We start from the raw sequence: 19,254 nt of genomic DNA on the forward strand, positions 1-19,254 counted from the left end.
CAGGAAATGTCAAAAAGTGTTAAAAAATGTTAGAGGGTGTTAGAAGGTATTAAGAGGTTTTACCATGTGTCCAACAGTGAACGAAAGGTTAGTGGCAGTCACTGGTGACTAACGCGGCCTGAACTAAAAGTTAACGTAAAGTTAGTGTCGGTCAGCGATGATCGACGCAGCCTGAACGATAAGTGAACGAAATGTTAGTTGTAATCAAGTAGGCGCGAGTATGCGCCTGTTGTTAGATATCAACCGAAGTTATCCAGCATGTAGGCGCGGTTGCTACATCGTTGGCGCAGAGGTGCCCCTGGTATGCAGCAACCTATACTAGCCTGCTCGTCGGTCTGGTTGTCATCTCGTAGGTGCTGAGATGCCCCTTTCATTCGGCAACTCATACTGGCCGGTTTGTCGTATCGGTTGTCATCTGGTAGGCGCAGAGGTGCCCCTGTTTTATGGCAACCGATAGTAGCTTTTTGTCAGATCGGTTGTCATCTCCAAGTAGCGCGTATTCGATTGCATCACGACTATGTTGGATAAAATGATACTCGAAAAAGTAATTGCAACTGTACTTGTATCAATTACTACTATTTTTTATTAAATATCATAATCAAACAATAATTTAAAAATTGTATCATAGAAAATATATCGTTATTAATACTTTTTGTATTTCAGTTTTGTTTTAACTAGTACAGTTGGGAGAGAACCACCTTAAGAGTAATTTCATCTGACATCTCGCAGAAATTTATTAAATAACTATAGTTACGGTAAACCGAACAGTAGTAGCATTCGGTAGCCAAAGAATAGGGTCGGCTCTCTGTTGATGTACATGATGCAAGGTGGATTGATCGATCGGTCTTGGGATAGGACGATGACTCGTTACGTGCACAAGTGGCTGAGAAAGAGCAAAGACGCTGGAAAGAAAGGCTTCGACGTGATAAAGTTGAAGGACCTTACGTTCGCGTTTTACATACTAATCTTCGGGTTAGGTGCGTCGACGTTTGTATTTATTCTGGTAATGCTGACTTGGCGTAAATATTATTAACGGATGAGAATATCTTTTAAAATTTTACGTTTTTCGATCGCACGGTTTATTTAAATTTACGTACGTACATTTACGTTCGATATGTAATTTAGAAAATGTATCGTACGATAGACTAAGTTGTGTAAAGAAGAACATGTAAATTCATCGGTAGTTCGTTAGTTGTTTTCCGTCGCTTAACCTCGAATTATGTAGATCTAGATTCGAACGTACCGATCCGTGCATTACCAGTATATGTAGTTTAGTAAATACCTCGTCCGATAAGCTAGACTTTAATAGGTCTTTTATTGACCTTCCTGTCTTACTTGAGTAGAAGCTGTAGCCACAGTTTCAACTATAGTAACGTCTGCTACTTGTACGTAACCATGTACACAATCGGTAAGAAAATATCGACGATTATTCGACATCCGAGAAAATTATTATCTTTAGAAGAAATTAGTCTGTCATGGTAATATGGAAAGCATAGAAATCTTCAAACACAGAAACGAAACGAACCCTTGCAACCGGGACACATAAAGGCGTATTCAAGACGGTATACGTTAATTGGTCAATATTTTATTTATTCCTTCACTTTATTTTAAACAATTTGTTCATTTGAAGGATCTTGTAAATCCCGTAAAATGAATATGTTATAGTAAATACGTTCCTTTTTACAATTTATACCATATACACAATAATAGTAATAATAATCATAATAATAATAAAATTAATAATAAGAATAAGGATATAATGATAATGACGATGATGGTGATAACTAATAATAATAATAATAATAATAATAATAATAATTAGATTAATCATAATGCAAGCCTAAGGCGTAAAACAAACAAAACGTAGAGTATACGACGTAGTGAACCATCTCGTTTCTTGTCGACGGTATTTTACCTATTATTTGTTATGTACGCAATTTACAAACCGTTCGTCAGCTGCTCATAAATCACACACACACACACACACACACACACACACACACACACACACACACTTTTTTAACTCTTAATCTGCTTAAGCTGAGATTACTATAAAATAGATAAAAAAGCCCTGCTCGCAAAATATCTTGCAAATATATATATATATATATATATACATATATGTATATGTATATATTGTCACGGTCTTTTTACCTCGTGTTATCATTCTCCTTTCTCGTATTCCTCTTCCCCAATCCCACGCACCTCGCCCAATGCTTGACCTTGTTATTCTTACGGATCAAATTGAACTTCAAACGGTAAAAAATGTACTGTCCTAGCGAACCGAGACATCGAAAATGAAGAATGAAAAAAATTAACCCATTTTTTCCGTCGAATCTTGGAACGCGGGAATCTGGCCGACCAGAGAACAAACTTGCATCTCCATCGATGAAATGAATCAACTTAGATTAGAATGAATTCAAATTGTCTTAAAAAAAAAAAATAATATAAAATTTCATATAGTCTCTACACTTGCAAATCATGACATATTTTTATCAAATTAATTTAATGTTTTATTTGAATTTTGAATTATATTCTACTCGACACTGTTCCATGATTAAATTATCGGGAATAAGAATGTCTGCTTAAGTAACGATCGTCGTCTTTTCTTCTTGAAATTCTTGTTTGTGGGAGGATTGAGGGGTGAGGTAGTACTGAACCGAGCACTCGCGCTAGTTTTGTCGGCGTCTCCCTCCCTCTCTCTCCAGTGCCTCAGCCTTCCGCGCCAATAAATACAATAGTAAATCAACATTAATAATTAAAATAAATAAAAAGAAAGTAAGTAATTATCTTTCGATAAGCGAGTTTGGTCTCTCCTTGGTGCGGTTGCCATTCTATGTATCTCTCTTTTATTGCTGCTTTCTTCATTTAATCGTATCTCTCTTTCGTGCATGCAATTTCTCTCTCTCTCTCTCTCTCTCTCTCTCTCTCTCTCTCTCTCTCTCTCGCGAGTACATTCACACGCTCATTCGCTGCCCAGAGATGGACAAAACCTTATTCGAATAACAGATGACGTATAAAAACAATACGTGAATGATTTTATTTACTCGGACAAATTTTGATTCGTGCATCATGAAATATATAAATTATTTCTATAATTAAAAACGCTAATATTCACTCGACGAGTAACGGGTACCAAGTTGTTCATCTTTTATTCGTTATTCGAAACTTTCATCTATATAGGAATTTTGCCCGTCTCTGTCACTGCCTCCCGTGCAATCCTGCAAATCTGCTCGCTCACTTGTTTGTTGTTCGTTCGCTTGGCCGTCTCCGAGACGATCTTCTGCGTTTATGCGTGACCGATCGACACACGTTTTCGCGAATTGCAAATGGAAGTCGAAGGACCGCGAAGCACACGGGACTCTGACGAGTGATGGGTAGAGACTTGTTTCGAAACGAAAACACAGCTTCCTCGATCGAGACGAGAGAGAAGCTGATCTTGTTGCGTCGAGATTTTTCTATTCTCGGCAGATTTGAGCAGTGATTACATCGCGAGATTATTCTTGTGTAACGATCGCTCGCAATATTAATATTAATCGATAACCGTAGACTATGTTTGTAATCTGTAATCACAAATCGGTAATTTGTAGTATGTCGTAGTTAACGGTGTTTAATCATGCGTTGATCGTTGATCGTTTATTCGTGATCGCTCGGTAATCGTAGCGATCGATTATATTTCGAGCAACGATGATTCTCGCGCGTTATAGTTTCGCTTGGTGACTACCCTTCGAATCGTGCGCAGAGTCCACCATCCGAGCGTCGATCGCGCCACGCGATACGTAACTAATTAAATTGCTTGTGCATTGCTCGCTGCCGTTAACCCATACGCCTGCTCGGCTCAGCATGGAAGACGAGCTCTCCGACCCTTTTTTTTCCTCGTGGCTCGAAGTACAAATATAGACACGTATCTTTTAGTAATTTTCGTAAAGGTGCTCGAATCGAACTGATTTTCACTTTCGATATTCCAGGGCCGATTTAAAATTGGAGCCAATCGTTTCCACGGTAAATGTTGGCACTTTCGTCGAAGGGCTCGGAGAGTTCTCCAGCCGTAGCAACGCGTTCAGCATTGGAATTCTGGTGGCACGCGATGTGACCGTATACGAGAGTATAGTAAAATAATTATCATATAATACTATTTATATAACAATATAATTATGATTGCATGTCTATGTTTTATATATATGCTCGTGTTTGTGTCTGTGTGTGTTTCTGTATGTATACATGTATATAACAGTTATATTACAGTTACGGCGTAGCGGGTAAAGAAGACGAAAAAAACAAAAAAAAAAAAAAACAAACGGCATTTAACCGAACTTCGAGATTATTATGTATAATACATATGTATATATAATATGTACGCTCGACAAACTTCTCGTTCAACTGTCGAAAAATCATTTTTTGCTGCTGTATTTAGGTACAATATACAACTGTCGTTGCGACACGCATCGATTTAACCGTTTTCTTCTCCTTTCGATCTCTCGCTTGTCCCGTACAAACACAAACACACACGCGGCAGAGACACGCAAACCCCAATTCTCTCTGTACCTCTCGGCTCCATTCATTCGTATAAATACCTCGAAATATATAATAACGATCGTAGTACCAATAACTCAATAATAATAATAATAATAATAATAATATTAATAATAATATAATAATAATAATAATAATAAAATTAATAATAAAGGTTGCAATAATAATGATAATATACGCGTGACAATAAAATTTCTTTTAAAACCGTAGCAAAGGTTCACGCGACCCGACAACTAATCGGTTAAAGACAAACTAGAAAATAAACGAAACAAGAAAAGTTCGCGTCCGCACAAAAAGGAAACATAAAACAAAAAAGTCTCTGTCCTCCAAACCCCTACGTGGCAATAGTAATCGGAACGACAGCACCCTTCGCTTCTCGTCTTTGGAGGTCAAGTAGGAACGTAGACTCGCCAAAAGTAATAAGAGAATGCCTCTGTGCGCGAGGACTCTTGCTGTGAGTACTATTTTTTATTAATTAAAAAGAAAAAAAATGGGGGGGGGGATGGTGGGGAAAGGGTTGCAATAATATTAACGATAATATAACAGAAAAACCACGAAGAAGCTATCGCACGGAGGACCATGGACGAAAAGGAGAACCTGAGACGAACGGTAATACTCACGTTGTACACGACTTCTCGATAAAAATATGGAAGCGCGTTCGATTTTGAATGAACCGATACGCGGAGTCGCCAAAATCATTGAAATTTCGGCCTGTACGCAGAGACGGGAAAAATTTTATTCGAATAACGGATGATATTTGGGTAAACTTGTATTCGTTCAACGTGAAATTTAATTCTACTTTATAATTTATTTATCGTTTTTAGCGAATAAATGTATGCGTTGTACAAAGATGTTCATCTTCTATTCATTATTCGAAATCTTTATCAAGACGCAAATTTTGCCCATCTTTGCCCGCGTGCACGTCTTTTGCCACGATAATGGCTGACGAGAGGAAGGGGGCCTGATATTTATATACGTATCCGCTATAAATGTGTGTCTCGAAAATATCAAAACTTTTTAATAGACTTCTCTTTCTTTTTCTTTTTCTTTTTCTTTTTCTTTTTTTGTCTTTTTTAGTCTCCTTGTCCTTTGCGTCCGTGTGCACGCGCACACGAGGTATAAAATTGTATCCCGTGAACCATTGGACCGCGCTTAGTAACTCTATGGGCCCTCGTAAACCTCGTCAACCATATTCGACCGTACTATTCAATCGCTGTTCTAGCTTCTCTTAACCGTTGAGCATAGAAAAGTGTCAGCAACCAATTGATTCGTTTAGAATAGAATAATATATTGGTCCAACTTCTTTGCGACAACGTAAAATCTGACGAAAAAAAGGCTCCAAAATTTTCGATCGAATTAAAATTTGTATTTGTATTTGGATATGTTCGACCGTGGTTCTCGAGATTCTTTGTTTCATCGCGTTCGTGCTCCAGTCGTATCGTTGCCAACACTTTTCACCCTTTGCCAACGTCCTCGTCCATTCTTTTGTTTATCCTTCTTTGTCGCTACGGCAAGCTATCGAATCGAATTCACCGTTTTATCGAGAAATATAAAGAAACACATTACGCTCAGGTCTCGTAGACTTTTCGCTTCAAGCCATTCCATTCTCTGGGTCCCGTGGTCACCGGATCGACTCAAGTACAGGAAAATCGTTGAATAGCGCGCGCATCTACGATGCATCGCTAACAGAAAAACAAACAAAAAAAAAGGAAAAAAAACATTGGAAAGGAAGCAAAACGAGCAAACGCTAACGTAGACAACGTATAGAACAAATTTCCGAGGGAGCCGCGGATGAATAGTTAGTAGTGAGTACGTACGACCAAAGTGGACGAAATAAAAATTCTATTTACGTGTACTAGTAAGAACTAGACTCGGAAAGAACCTTCGGGACAAATTCGGCGGACATGTCTGTAACACCTTGTGTGTCGCATATTTTAATATTCTTTTCTTTCATTTTTTACCAGAAATTTCCTGATTCTCGATAAGATTTGTGGTAGCAAAAATTGGGGCGGGCCGGCCTGCCGCGCATCGTAACGCATCGACAGACCACCCTCAAGGCGGCGGCACTCGCAAATACCTATTTACAAAAATATACACATGAGCAACTTGCTTATCCGTTACGCTTTTTTCTTTTATATTTTCTGTTTCTTTCGATTATTCCTCTTGCATCCCGTGTAACGCGAGAGGACGTGCCCGCGGTGAATCCCTCCGTTACACGCGATTATTTTATTATTCTTCGTATTCGGCGTGTTTGTTCTCGCTTTCCTTTTCCACTTTTTTATTATTTTCCTGTAATCGCACTATGTATAATATGTGTGGTATGCGCTATACGTACAATTATCTGAATAATCTGTTTTTATTTCTTGTTTCTCATCGCTAGAACCTCTACTTATTTCCCCGTTTAAGTTCTAAGTAATGTAAATAATATGTGTATTGGTTGGTTTTGTTTTTTGTTACCGTTTACTCTTCTTTTTTCTGTTCTCCACCTTGTTGCGTATTAATTATCTAATCTAAGTTACCTTTTCTTTCTTTTTCTGTAACCTACCTACAAAAAAGAATCGTGCGTCCATTGTTCGTAAACGTCGGACAATAGTATTCGTTATAGTGCATCGGTCATGATCGACCGGTTGATCTTGTTGCTCGCGCGGTGCATATCCCTCCACCGAAGAGAAAATACATCGCACCGATTTATTTATCCAATTTATCTCCCTCCCATTCTTGCGGATCTCGAGACCGCCTTTTTCTTCTTACCTTTCATCTTTACTAAAAACGAAACGCAGACGTGCGTGACGCGTTGGTTCTCTCTCTTCATTAAATATATTCATATCTATGTGTGTGTATGTATATATATATATATATGTATATATATATATACGTAATAAACTATATGCATATATGTATATATCCTTGTGTATTCGTCGCACTCGAATCGCCAAAACGAAACTCATGCTTCAGGTAACGTCGGCTGCGGCGCACCGTAAAGCGAGAACACACGGGCGCTTCTGTGGCACTTCTTATTCCTTCTTCGTCGTATTCTTACCCCCTTTCTTAGTTCGTCGTTCGATTTCAATTCGTCCCAACAACTTACAAAAAAAAAAAAGAAAGAAAGAAAGAAAGAAAGAAAGAAAAAAAAAGAGAGAAACCAAAACCTCTTCATAGCTCTTCGATTGTATGTGTTATCTTCGTATCGATTCGATCTCCGACTTTGCATTGCCAATCATGCGTAGTCAAGAACAGAGCTACGAGATATCTTAGTTCTTGTGGTTCATTGGTTAGACGAATCGCTTAACTATATACTTGATGCTAAGAGTCGAACAAAAAAATGCCGGGGTACTCGAACGCGATCCCCTAAAAAGGAGAAATCTATCAGTTGTCCTAGGCGCGAGCGAGCCAGCGTAACCAACAATCCTTCTCGCGGCCGACACTTCCCCTGACCACCGGTATTCTTTTCTTCTTGCCACCCCGAAGAGAAACAATTCTTTTAACGGCTGAGCACGAACTCGACTTCTCATCTCCGCTATTCCAAAAATTTTCTAACGAGTATCACACAACCGACGTTTATACTTATTCGGAATCTCGAAACGATCGTTCGACGTATCGCGATGAGCTTTACGTGAACATCGTCGGATACGTGACCATGTTTTGCGGGAGAGAAGTGATGTAGTTCGGGGTTGGCGGTCGGGGGCTATGCCACTGTGGTCAGAGATCTCGGAGCTTCTTGATACCAGCCTGAACGTAACGCACCAGATCGCGCAGCGAACTTTTCAACGTGAGGGGTCCCAATTTTTCATCCAGCTCGATGAAGAAATCTGAAACGATAAACAACAAAAATATAAAAGAAGATTCATCATTTACTTATCAATAATATACTTTCTTCGAACCAAGCCAGATTTGTTTCAAATACTTTTTGAGCCTGCCTCAGAAATCATAACGTGTAAAGTTCCAAAGCTCACCTCTATGCTTGTCCGTCACCAAAGCATTTGCCTGATCCCAGAGATCGTGGCAACTCAGTAGCAAGCTGAAATGATGATGTTGTTTCGCCAGAGCAGCGTGAACGGTGAGCGGAACGCTAACGTACGTCGCTACCTGGGGTTGACCGGAAGCGGCACCTCGATTCGCCAATTCGCCGCTGCTGTATCCGGAGCTCTGACTGCCAACGGAACCTACGGAACCGGCCGGTGACGGTGTCGGTGACAAAGAAGGCGTTCCTTGCCCTTCGGGTTGCACCTGGGTCGCCTGTGCAGGCTGAAAATACAACAAAACCGCGAGTCGTTGATACTTTGTCGATACTAGACGTTAAAAAGGATGTAAAGAAGTTGTGGCTCGTGCTGACCTTTTGATGATAGTCGGTAAGAATTTTTTGATTCTCTTTGATTTCGTGTCTGCGCATCTTAAAGAGCTTCAAGTATATGAGGGACTGGCAAAAGAGGCTGGAACAACAAAGGCAGATCAAGAGCGTAACGAAATGCAATCGTGGGATAGACGAAAGTCTCAAAAGTGGAGCACCCACCTTAGAATGGCCAGCTTGTTATGTATATTGCTCTCCGGTGAGTTGTTCTGCTGGCTCTTAAACTTCGAGGAGATGTACCTAGGGGAAGGGGCAAGGGGAAATCGGAGATCGCTTTAATTAGGAAGCACTCTTCGTTGTAGTTTGGGCTTAATTAGAGATGTACTCACTTGATGAGACTAAGAGTATCCTTGTACATGGTGAACGACGCTCTCTCGGTGAGAGGATCCGACTCCATGGCATTGCCAGTGAGTAGGAAACAGAGAACGGCTTCTAGGTAAAGCATACCCTGCGCCGTGAGTTCGCACTCCTTGTCGGCGCTATGCTTCAACCGTTTCGCTTCCATCAGGTACTGATTCTGGTCCCTGTAAAATCGAGTCCCCAAACCTAATTGAGTCGCTGTTTCTCTACCGTGTTCGCGTCAATCGTCGCCAAGAAAACTACCACTTACCACCTATCCTGATCCTCCAACACTTCGTTCTGAGGATTGAAGTAGGAATAATAGACACGCTGAGGCGGGGGCGGTGGCGGCAATAGGCTCGTGTCGGGTTTTTCTTCCCGCTCGTGATTCGTTGGTTGTATATCGCTTTGCTATTCGATAGTTACAAGAAGTGATTGAAATTAAATATGTTCGCGTGAACTTAGGAAGAGAAAGGTTCGAGAAGAAGAAGAAGAAAAAAACACGCGAGTAGTAGTAGTAAAAACATGCAGAGACAGAATCGTGCAACTCGAAGAACACACTGTATCGGGAAAACTTTGTAGACGTTTACCTGACTGGAAGATGGCCTGGATAGAACAGCTTCGACGTCGACGTGTTTCCGTTTTCTCTTCTTCTTCTCTTTGTGCTCACCTGGTCCCTTCGCCTTAGCCTCTACGGAACACACAGTGCTCAAACTGGACACGGAACTACAACTCGGATTACGTTTCCTCTTGGGCGCGCTAACCGCGCCATTAGCACCATTACCACCTCCACTAGCACCTCCACCGACGATACCGGCGCAACTGTTCTTCGAGTCCGAAATCGGTTCGCCTTTGATCACAGCGCGATTTTTATGATCGCCGTCGCCTAACAACGCGTCCCCGTGACTCCTGGTCTCCAATGGTAGCTGCTGAGGCGGCGGTGTGTCAACTATCTCGCCCTCCTCCGGCGTGGACGGCCTAGGTGGCTGGGCGGGTAATGCGGTCGCTTGTCGGGACGACGGCCTGGTGTCGGGCAATTCCGTGCGTTGTCTCAACTCTTGCCCTCTGGATAGTTGAGATATATGGGGAAGCTTGTTCAGGTCGATCCTGCAGAGTAAACTGGGCACACCGTTCACGTAGTTGAACGGCGGAAAAGACTGAACGACGCTGGACGCCTGCGACGACGGCCTCTTGTACGGACTCTCCCCTCCGGTCGGAGTATTGGCAGACGTCGTGTACTCCTCCACGTAGATTCCACACTTCCCTCCGCCTTTGCCACCTTTCCCACCCTTACCGCCGCCCTTTCCACCGCCTACCGAAGTCGAGAACACTCTCCGGAGTGTATCGCTCTTCTTCTTATCCTGGACATTACCGGTGTCTTCCTCTTGGAGCTTTGGCCCTGGACTGTTGTCGCTGTCCGAGTTCTCCGGAGAAGTTGTCCGAGTTGGCGGTACCCTTGGTCTCGGAGGTACCCTGTTTCACGTGAAAAAATTGGATGTTTAGATTTTATATTTCATATCGATTGAATTTTAATAAACCGTTCGATTGCTTATTCTATAACGCGAAATTATTAAAGTGTACTCTCTCTTTCTCTCTCTCTCACCTGGCGACTTGAATACGACTATTCCTCATCGACACCTCGGACTCGCTGTCAGAGTCGGATCCACCGACGGTGGCAACCCTCGAACTGGACTTTCTCGATTTCGGTTTAGCGGGACTCTTCTTCTTCTCTTGTTTCTTCGGCGAATCCGCGAGCTTGGTTCTCTTGATGGGGACTCGCCTCCAACGCGTGGTGTCGTCCTCAGAGGCGCTATTGCGCTTCGCATTCGTCGGATTCTCGTCCTCGCTGGAAGATCCGCTCAATCTCGTCCGCCTCTTATCGCTTAATACAGCGGCGACTTCGGGCGATACTCTGGTCGGACGATCGCTATCCGAGGCACTGGAAGCTCCCTGCGATCTGTCGTCGCTGCCGTCATCGCTGGTCGCAATGGTGGCCTTGGAGATCGGCTGTTTCTTTTTCAGAGGACTGGCCACTCCTCGCGTTCTGCTACGCGGTTTACTATTTTTCAGTGTATCTTCCGACGTACGATGGCTACCCTTCGGACTCTTGGTAGGTTTTCTAGGCCGGCCACGTTTCCTAGCGTCGGCCACTTTTGGTTTTTCCGTCTGCGCGCGCGTCTCCTCCACGGGCTGACTCTTCTCCTGGTCCGAATGAGGATCGCTGTCGCTGAGGAGGCTTATCATCGTCGCGTTATGAGTCCTCTTGAGGGCCTCGTCAAGTTTCCAATCGTGTACCCCCGCCTTGTCCCTGTGCGTTCTCGTTTCCGTAGTCGCCACCGGGGAACTTTGCCGCCTGTTGCAATCCTGGAAACAAAAGAAGGTTCGCGTGAATGGTGCAGCGGAGAATACGAAATGTTTCTCGTCTAACGAAATCGAAGCTTACCTGAGTCTGTTTAGTTTCCGGGTTCTGTTCGCCATGCGACACAGCCGACTTATTGAAGAAGGAGCTCAAGTTCCATCTAGGCTTGGACTCCTCTATCGCGGGGGGTGGCTCTTCGATCAGATTGTCGGTCTTTGGTGACAAAGAGGGTGGGGTGGATGGGCCTTTGGCGGGTTGAACGCCTGTTTCGTCCTCGGAGTCGTCGCTGCTGTCCGAGCCGGAGTCCGATCCGGAATCGGAACTGGAGCTCGCGCTTCCGGAACTCTGTGGCGCCTGGCCTGGTGGGCTGGGTGGCCTTTGGTCTATCGTAGGACTCGACGAGTCTTTCGATTGCAGAGGACTGGCCGGCGGTGGTGAGAGTATTCGCTCGGGTGTCATCTGTTTCGGCGGTGACGACGGTCTGGGTGGACTGAGCGGTCTCGTCGGCGACAACGGTCCCACGGGTGACAATCCCATGGGCGACATGGGAGCCAGAGGCGGTGGCGCCGGTGTCATAGCTGGTATCAACGGCGTCGACAGACTGTGGATACGGAACGGAACGTATTCGTTAGCGTTTCGTTCGTTTCTTCGCCGACGCAATCAAAATTCAAAAATAAACGAACAAGAAGATTGGAATCTATCGAACGAATACTTACTCGACCGTGAGGTCGGGGCTTCTGCTTCCTCTAACTGGCCGCGAAGACGTCCCCTGGGGGAAAAAGATCGAAACGATTAGTAATTGATTTCAAACAAAAAAACTGCCGCGACGCCACTTTAAATTTAAATATTTATTTCAAATTTCAGTTTTTCAAAAAGATACGGAAACGTTGCGGGTCGGAACAAAATTGTAGAATTGAAACTTGACGTCAAACGAATCATTGCGATATTATGTACGAAGAAAAATAACGTTACGTTTTATTCTGGTCGATTAATTTGGCTACCGGCTTACCTTGCCCGTCTCATCGTCGCTGTCCTCGGACAATCTCAGGTCCCCTTCCAAATCTCTGTAACAAACAGAAGGACATCGTTTACGTAAGATACGGATGAAGACTTGTCACGGAAAGCGAACAAAGGAGATTAATACCTCGCCGTTCGAAAAGTTTAATCGATACGTTGAATATGACATTACGAACAGTTTTAGCCAACTTTTCGAAGCTGATATACAGCACCGTGAATCGTTCCAACTTTCTCTTGCGAAATAAAACTGTATCGACGAAACGGCTTTGAAATTGCTGTTGGAAAAAGGAGATAGGAAGAAAGAACGAGCCCGCTCGTGGATAAAGAGAACGAAGCATTCGCGATTAGAATCAACAAGAAGAAGAACGCGTACACGAAGAACGCGTGCCGTGGCAACCTGTAGAACACGAACGACGCGACGCGACGCGAGGCGAGGCGTGGCGTGGCGTGGCGTGGCGTGGCGTGGCGTGGCGAGAGGAGACGAGACGAGACGAGACGAGACGAGACGAGGCGAGGCGAGGTGAAGCGAGGCGTGGCAAGGTAGAAACAATCGTTCATTGATCTCTGAAACTGCTGTTTCACGCTCGCCTCGCCTCCTCCGTCGGTTTCTTTGTCACAGTGCCCTGTTCGCGTATTTCTCGCATTCCATTGACACTTTCACTTTTGTCTTCCAATCAACCGCGAATCGACGGAAGAACCGATCGTATGTAACTTTTACAACCGGAATAGCTTGCCACTTGAGCTCGGAGAGATCTTTTATTTTTTAATTCTGCCAAACAAACGTACATACACGTATATTCTAGTTTCAATGTCAGCGGAGTTTTAGAGCCGAATCTTTAAGAGTTTTTCAAAAATTAATCGTTGTCTAACCGCTCGCAGAGAAAGATAACCAACTCGAAAAACTATACTTTTGCAGCGTTTGGACCCTTTAGGTATTCCCCCGGTTAAGCGCGGCTTTCCGCTTTGTTTAGCAAACAAATTTGCACCCACGATCCTTGAAATTGAAAGGGACTCGCTAAAAATGCTTTATATACTTTGTTTGAAATTCATCGCAACGGAGTCGTGTCGTTTGAATAAACCGAGCTGGCCGCAGAAATAACTACTCACAATCAGTCGACGTATCGTCGCGTTCCAAAGTTATCCATTCACGGAGCCCAGAACAATACTACGCGATTCATTATCGGCTGCGTGCACCAAAATATCGACATTCTGTCTGACCACAGATCATCTCTCTATCTACTCGCATTCGTGTCGCTGACCGACAGGACGCGTCGCGACGCGCGACGTCGCGTCGGCACTTGCAGAGCTCACGAGCACCGTACAAACGCGTACACGAAAAAGAGAAAAGATACACGAGAAGACGAGGGTCCTTTCACCCTCGATCGACGAAGACGGTGCTCCCCAGGATGGACAACGCGCGGCAACCGGCAGAAAGGAATGAAAAGCAACGCTAAGTAGCTACGGGGAAGCAAGGAAATAGAGTCGAGCTGAAAGATAAAGAGGGAAAGTACGCGAAGCGCCGAACGCGGATGTACGGAAGGGTCGTCGACCTTAAACATGCTGTCCTGCGTCCTCGTCGACGTTCGCGGATATGGCTGACTGCCTGTACGCTCAGTTTCGATCGAACACATCCCCGCGGTGTCCTTTTTATTCGAGTTGTGCTATTTGTACCGTCCAAGCATAGCTCTATAAAAATTGCAAAAATTGCAAAAATTGGTATATTCGAAGAAATATCGATACCGTGATAGACATTTTGGCCACCCGATACTTTGCCATACTTTCTTCGATTACATCCAATGCGAGAAAATTGTTTTTTAAACGTTGTGATCGATGCCTGAGCTCGACCATCCTCCCTTACCCCTCTGCGTATATCGCGAATTTGATTTCTCGTAGAGTCACGAACCATGCGGAAAATTCGAGCACGATCAAATTGAATCTCCTCCGACCGATTTTATTGACTTATTAAACGAGATCGCGTTAAAAGTTTTGATTGACTTTGGAACTGCGCGCTGCAGTCAATCTGCCGACAGACGCTACGATGCGAGGATAACTCGTGAACCCGTGAACTCGACGAAAACAGCGAGGAAATTGGCAAAATCGGCGAGCGAGCGCGCGCGCGCGCGCGAAAGAGATTTAACGATCGATCCTCGAACGGTACAAATTGCACGACTCCGTGGGAACGTTTTTAACTCCACGGCCACGGTGTTCGTTATTACTTTCATTCCTTCCTTGCGATAAGAAGGACGACGCCACGCCTTTTTATCGATAAACACGAAGCGAGCCTTGTTGAAATTTGTCTCGCTGCCATTTCCAAAGAATCACGGTAGAACTGAACACAGAACACGAGGGTTCTACGTCGTAGTCGCGAATTCGCGAGGACCGTGGCAGAACCATCGATTCGTTGAAACGCTCGCGTCGGAAACATTCGTTCAAGGCGAAACGGTACACGGTAATCGTGGCTCGAATCAATTTCCATCTGTCACCGCGTTAATGCTGCTCGTTCCTGTGATCGCATGGAAAAAGGAGCAGAACCTGTTCCTGCGTCGGGCTTGGGGAACACCGAGGTTTCTTTAACCTCGCGTGATCCCTCCGGTTTACAACGGAACACGGCTGTATCCTAGCCCAGGCGCAAGAGAGCGCGTCTATAGCGAGCAACGGACACACACACGTACGAGCAAAGATGGGCACAATTTCATCTGAATAACACGACAATGTAGCATCGGAAGAGAGTTTGTTTTTTTTTTCTTTTTAAATTACTTTCTATCACGGATCTCGATACATAATAAAGATATTTAATATAATTTCGTACCACGCATTCACGTTTCCTCTAGATTTGCCTAGATTACGAATTCGCGATATTTGAAATTTGTATCCGGATAAGAATGTTGCCTACCTCTGCGTACAAGAAACGCGTGTACACGCGCAAGCAGGTAAAAGGCTGTGAGAGCGCGTTTCTGATGGTGGTTAGACCACACGAACGAGACGAGCGGCGGTGTGTCGACGCGCGACAAGAAAGACCGTGCATCCGGCATCGCTGGGAACGAACGCGAAACGTTTCCGGGGGAAAAAGAAGAGAGAGACGCGACCCGAGGGAAGAAAAAAGGAAGCCACCGGGCCCGCGAGCCGGCTGCCCTTTCATCGAATTAAACGCTTTGACGAAGCGCCCGTGTAATTGCCAACGCGAAAGCGACGAGACCGAACAATTTTACGCGAATCATCCTTCGGTTGCGCCGATTCGCTGGGAATATTTTATTCAAAGGGCTGTGGAAATTCCGTTCCGTTCGAAGCGCAAACGTTGATCCCTGCTGGCGCGGCGCACGCGATGCATTTTCCGAGACTGTGTTTGCCTACTAAAGCGTACCGGGTGTTAAAAGAAAGGATTTTGGACTTGAACCGTACGAACGGAATGAATTGTTGTTAGCCATTCTACGAGCGCCATCCACCGGACATTATCTTTTTCGGTAGTTTTACGTTTGAACGATCAAACGTGAAAATTCCAGCAAGAACGAACGCCTAGATCTCGGTCGGATCCGAGACTTTCCTTGACATCGCTTCAATGAACAATAGTTCGGGTTTACACTATCCATCGATTCGTGTAGGGATTTTCAGCAGCAAGGACTCTCCTTTATTGCGCGAGATTCGTCTACTCGAATCTCGACTTGGACCTCGCCGAAGAGTATTATCCATCGCGAGAATTAGATAATTGAACGAGGTAAATTTTGAGAAGCGCGTAAGCAAAGGAAATACTTGGAACTCGGTTTATCCAATTACGGAAACGGAACGGAGAAGCAAAGGAGATGGCTGAAAAACACTTGAATTGGTGTTGCCGAACGAGAGAAATGCCAAACGATAATTTCGCTATTACCTAACATTTACGATCGCAAACTCCTCGCGTTGTACACTAGAAAATGTCAGATGCTTGTTATGCTGCAATGCAATCGATAAATGATAACGTCCGTTAAATCAACTCGAAAGAAGGTGTACTACCGTGGAGTTTCTCTGACACGGCGCGGGCAGTCTCGTCGGGTGCGATATCGAGTTCTGGTAGCCATTAAAACAAGAACGAGAAGGTGGAGGAAGTATGGATGAAGATAGCCGGCGGTGAAGCGGCGCAAGGAACGAAAATGCGGTGGAACCATCGGAGGTGGCGATGCCATGCCGCGCGACGCGCCGTGGCGGTAGGATACGAGGGTAACCGAGAAACGAAACTGCCGGCAGCAGAACGTACAATTCCGCGAGACGGACTAGCGAACTGCCTGTTGCGAATAACTTCGCAAGTTCCAACGTGTATACCGTCGTCGTTCTCTCTCGTCCTCCTCCTTTACCTCTTTCCATCGCGCGAATCACACCGAACCTTTTCTTCGGTCTCCTCCTCCCATCGAGAACCCGTGTCTCGTTTCGTCTATCGTGTTCCTCTTCCTCGCGGGTTCCATCGTTCGCCTCCCCGTGCTCCTGTCCTACTCCGTTTTTAATCCCTGCACGCGCTTCCGATACCCGCTTCGTCGCTACGACTCCCTCGCACCCCGCACCTTTAACCCCTTATTACTTCTCCCTCGATTCATCGCGACTCGACGGTCTCTTTTTCTCTACGTTTTCTCCGTCCACCCTTTTTTCTCTTTCTCCACGGCCCGCTCGTTTCCTCTATCTCCGATAACGGAGGATTGTGATTCATCGCTTTGAAAAAAATCGATAAACGAAAAACTATTTATCAAACTAGATTTTTCTCTCAACCGTGTAACGGACCAGGGAAAAAGCCAAGAATCGACTGCAACGTATTTCGTTGACGTAGTCGTTGAACCACTAAAATCTGAAACAGGGCAAGCTGAGACAAGTTGTATATGCAAATGTATACATCGTATACATATATTACGAGATGGGGGGAGGAGTGAGGGGAAGTAACCGCTGACTCGATCGCTAAAGGAGACATCAAACTCGCCGACCGAAGCACAACTGAAATTTCAACGCGTTCCTCATCAAGAATATTTTACTTGACCGTCTAAATTTCGATGCGAGCTCGTTATCCGCGCTGGAAACGTAAATTTCGCCCGAGGAAATACGCGCACCGTAGCTCGGACGTTCCTATGTTCGGTATTCAAAGAGACGTTTAATTTCCTAGCGAAAAGGTCCCATTATAAATATTCGACTAGCGATTATCTCTGTTTCAAATAAAGCTGGGAGACCAGTTGACAACGAGTAAACAATGTCAGGATCCAAAAGTGACTCCTCGATCGACGATCCCTGATTCGACTTAATCAAACTACGTCTCAGTTAACCACCGTGTAAAGCGACGACACGTCTTGGCAGACACGAGTGAGAAAATCATTCGCTCCTATCTGCTGGACAATTTCGTGAATCATCGATGAAATTGCGTACTACATCCGATGCGAATATACGATCCGAATTCTGGGACTGTGAAACGCATATCGAGATGAGCATCGATGGGAGTCGATTAACGACAAGTTTCCTCAGATATTGTTTGAGCGTTTGCGCGGTACTGCCGAGAGACAAAGAACACGTCGACAAGTCGAACGAATCGAAAGTTTGCGAACAACATTACGAAGGTTCCTCGGTAAACGAATTCCATGGGGTTCGTTAGTTTGTCTGATAATGGTCTCAGGGTTGGTAGTCGCGATGCGAATGCTCTAATCGAGCCTACCAGGAAGGTCACCGTTTAATTCTATGATTTCGATTAATTTTACGAGGAACTTATTTCCACGGTAACGAGCGCACCCTACCCTCTTTCCACGACTCGTCGTGGAATCGAACATTGAATTTAACAAATTACGCGACATCGTCTTCATCGATAACGTAATTTCAACGAATCCCATTTACGCGGCATACGGTAAATACTACGTCGTATGCCGCGTTCTTTTATAGGTTGAAGCTGCCGGTAGGGAGTCGCTAAAAAAAAAGTCTTTGAAGAGAAGTCTATGTATCGAGTCATCCACTGCGAAAATGTCGATAATTAAAATAACTTTGAATCGTTGACGTTGACCGACGTCAATCGCGTTCTTCGAAGTGGCCGAGTAATCGTTAGACCAGTATTATCGCTACTTCGATATAAATGCGCGAATTATGTTTATCGAACCGAGGAATGGAAGTAGCTCGGCGATAAGCCGCTGCTGTACTAGGACGGCTACTCGATAACCGAATGTATCAACGTGTGTGCTACATATAAAACGTTTTTATGCTTTTAATACGTTTACGATTACTATTGCGCATCGAGCAACACTAATTTCGTAATTCTTAGCCCTTGTATTTTAAAAATAATACGCCAAAGAATCGTAAAAATGAAAAATAACCAAGTGTGCGCGTACACGTAACGATAAGTACGTACACCTAATATCCTGAGCGTAGTGGAAGAAAGACGTAGCAACGAAATAAAAATATGCGACACGTTATTACGACACGAGCGGGGAGCGAAATCCCTTATCGTGGTGCGCGGCTCGAGTTTAACGTTATCAGAATTGGACAAGGTCGCGAGCCGCGTGTCCGACGACGCACGACTCCCTCGCGTTGTTACGTCCCATTGTGGAAAAACTATCGTTTGTTCGTCGAGCACCTCCCCGCACGGTGGATTGCGAAGCGAAATCTGTCGTCGAACAATTATAATTTCATTCAACGAGTACGCCACCGCGAATGATAGCTGGCGCGCGAT

At 44.5% G+C, this 19,254-nt stretch overlaps 1 protein-coding gene across 4 annotated transcripts in view; it reads right to left on the bottom strand.

The window, feature by feature from the left end:
- Positions 1-1,565: 1,565 nt before the first annotated feature.
- The window catches only part of LOC128873876 (AF4/FMR2 family member lilli), a 98,156-nt gene continuing 80,467 nt past the window's right edge, over positions 1,566-19,254 (bottom strand). For all 4 annotated transcript variants that reach the window (XM_054117843.1, XM_054117844.1, XM_054117845.1 and 1 more), the window contains 11 exons: positions 12,589-12,643; positions 12,296-12,348; positions 11,664-12,180; positions 10,824-11,584; positions 9,811-10,693; positions 9,492-9,631; positions 9,211-9,405; positions 9,044-9,121; positions 8,867-8,963; positions 8,487-8,778; positions 1,566-8,342 (listed from right to left, as the gene is read on the bottom strand). In XM_054117843.1, coding sequence (XP_053973818.1) covers positions 8,233-8,342; positions 8,487-8,778; positions 8,867-8,963; positions 9,044-9,121; positions 9,211-9,405; positions 9,492-9,631; positions 9,811-10,693; positions 10,824-11,584; positions 11,664-12,180; positions 12,296-12,348; positions 12,589-12,643 — 3,181 coding nt within the window. In that variant the 3' untranslated portion in view covers positions 1,566-8,232. The remainder of the gene's footprint in view (positions 8,343-8,486; positions 8,779-8,866; positions 8,964-9,043; positions 9,122-9,210; positions 9,406-9,491; positions 9,632-9,810; positions 10,694-10,823; positions 11,585-11,663; positions 12,181-12,295; positions 12,349-12,588; positions 12,644-19,254) is intronic.

The sequence above is a fragment of the Hylaeus volcanicus genome, chromosome 3 (assembly GCF_026283585.1).
Source record: "Hylaeus volcanicus isolate JK05 chromosome 3, UHH_iyHylVolc1.0_haploid, whole genome shotgun sequence".
Lineage (NCBI taxonomy): Eukaryota > Metazoa > Arthropoda > Insecta > Hymenoptera > Colletidae > Hylaeus > Hylaeus volcanicus.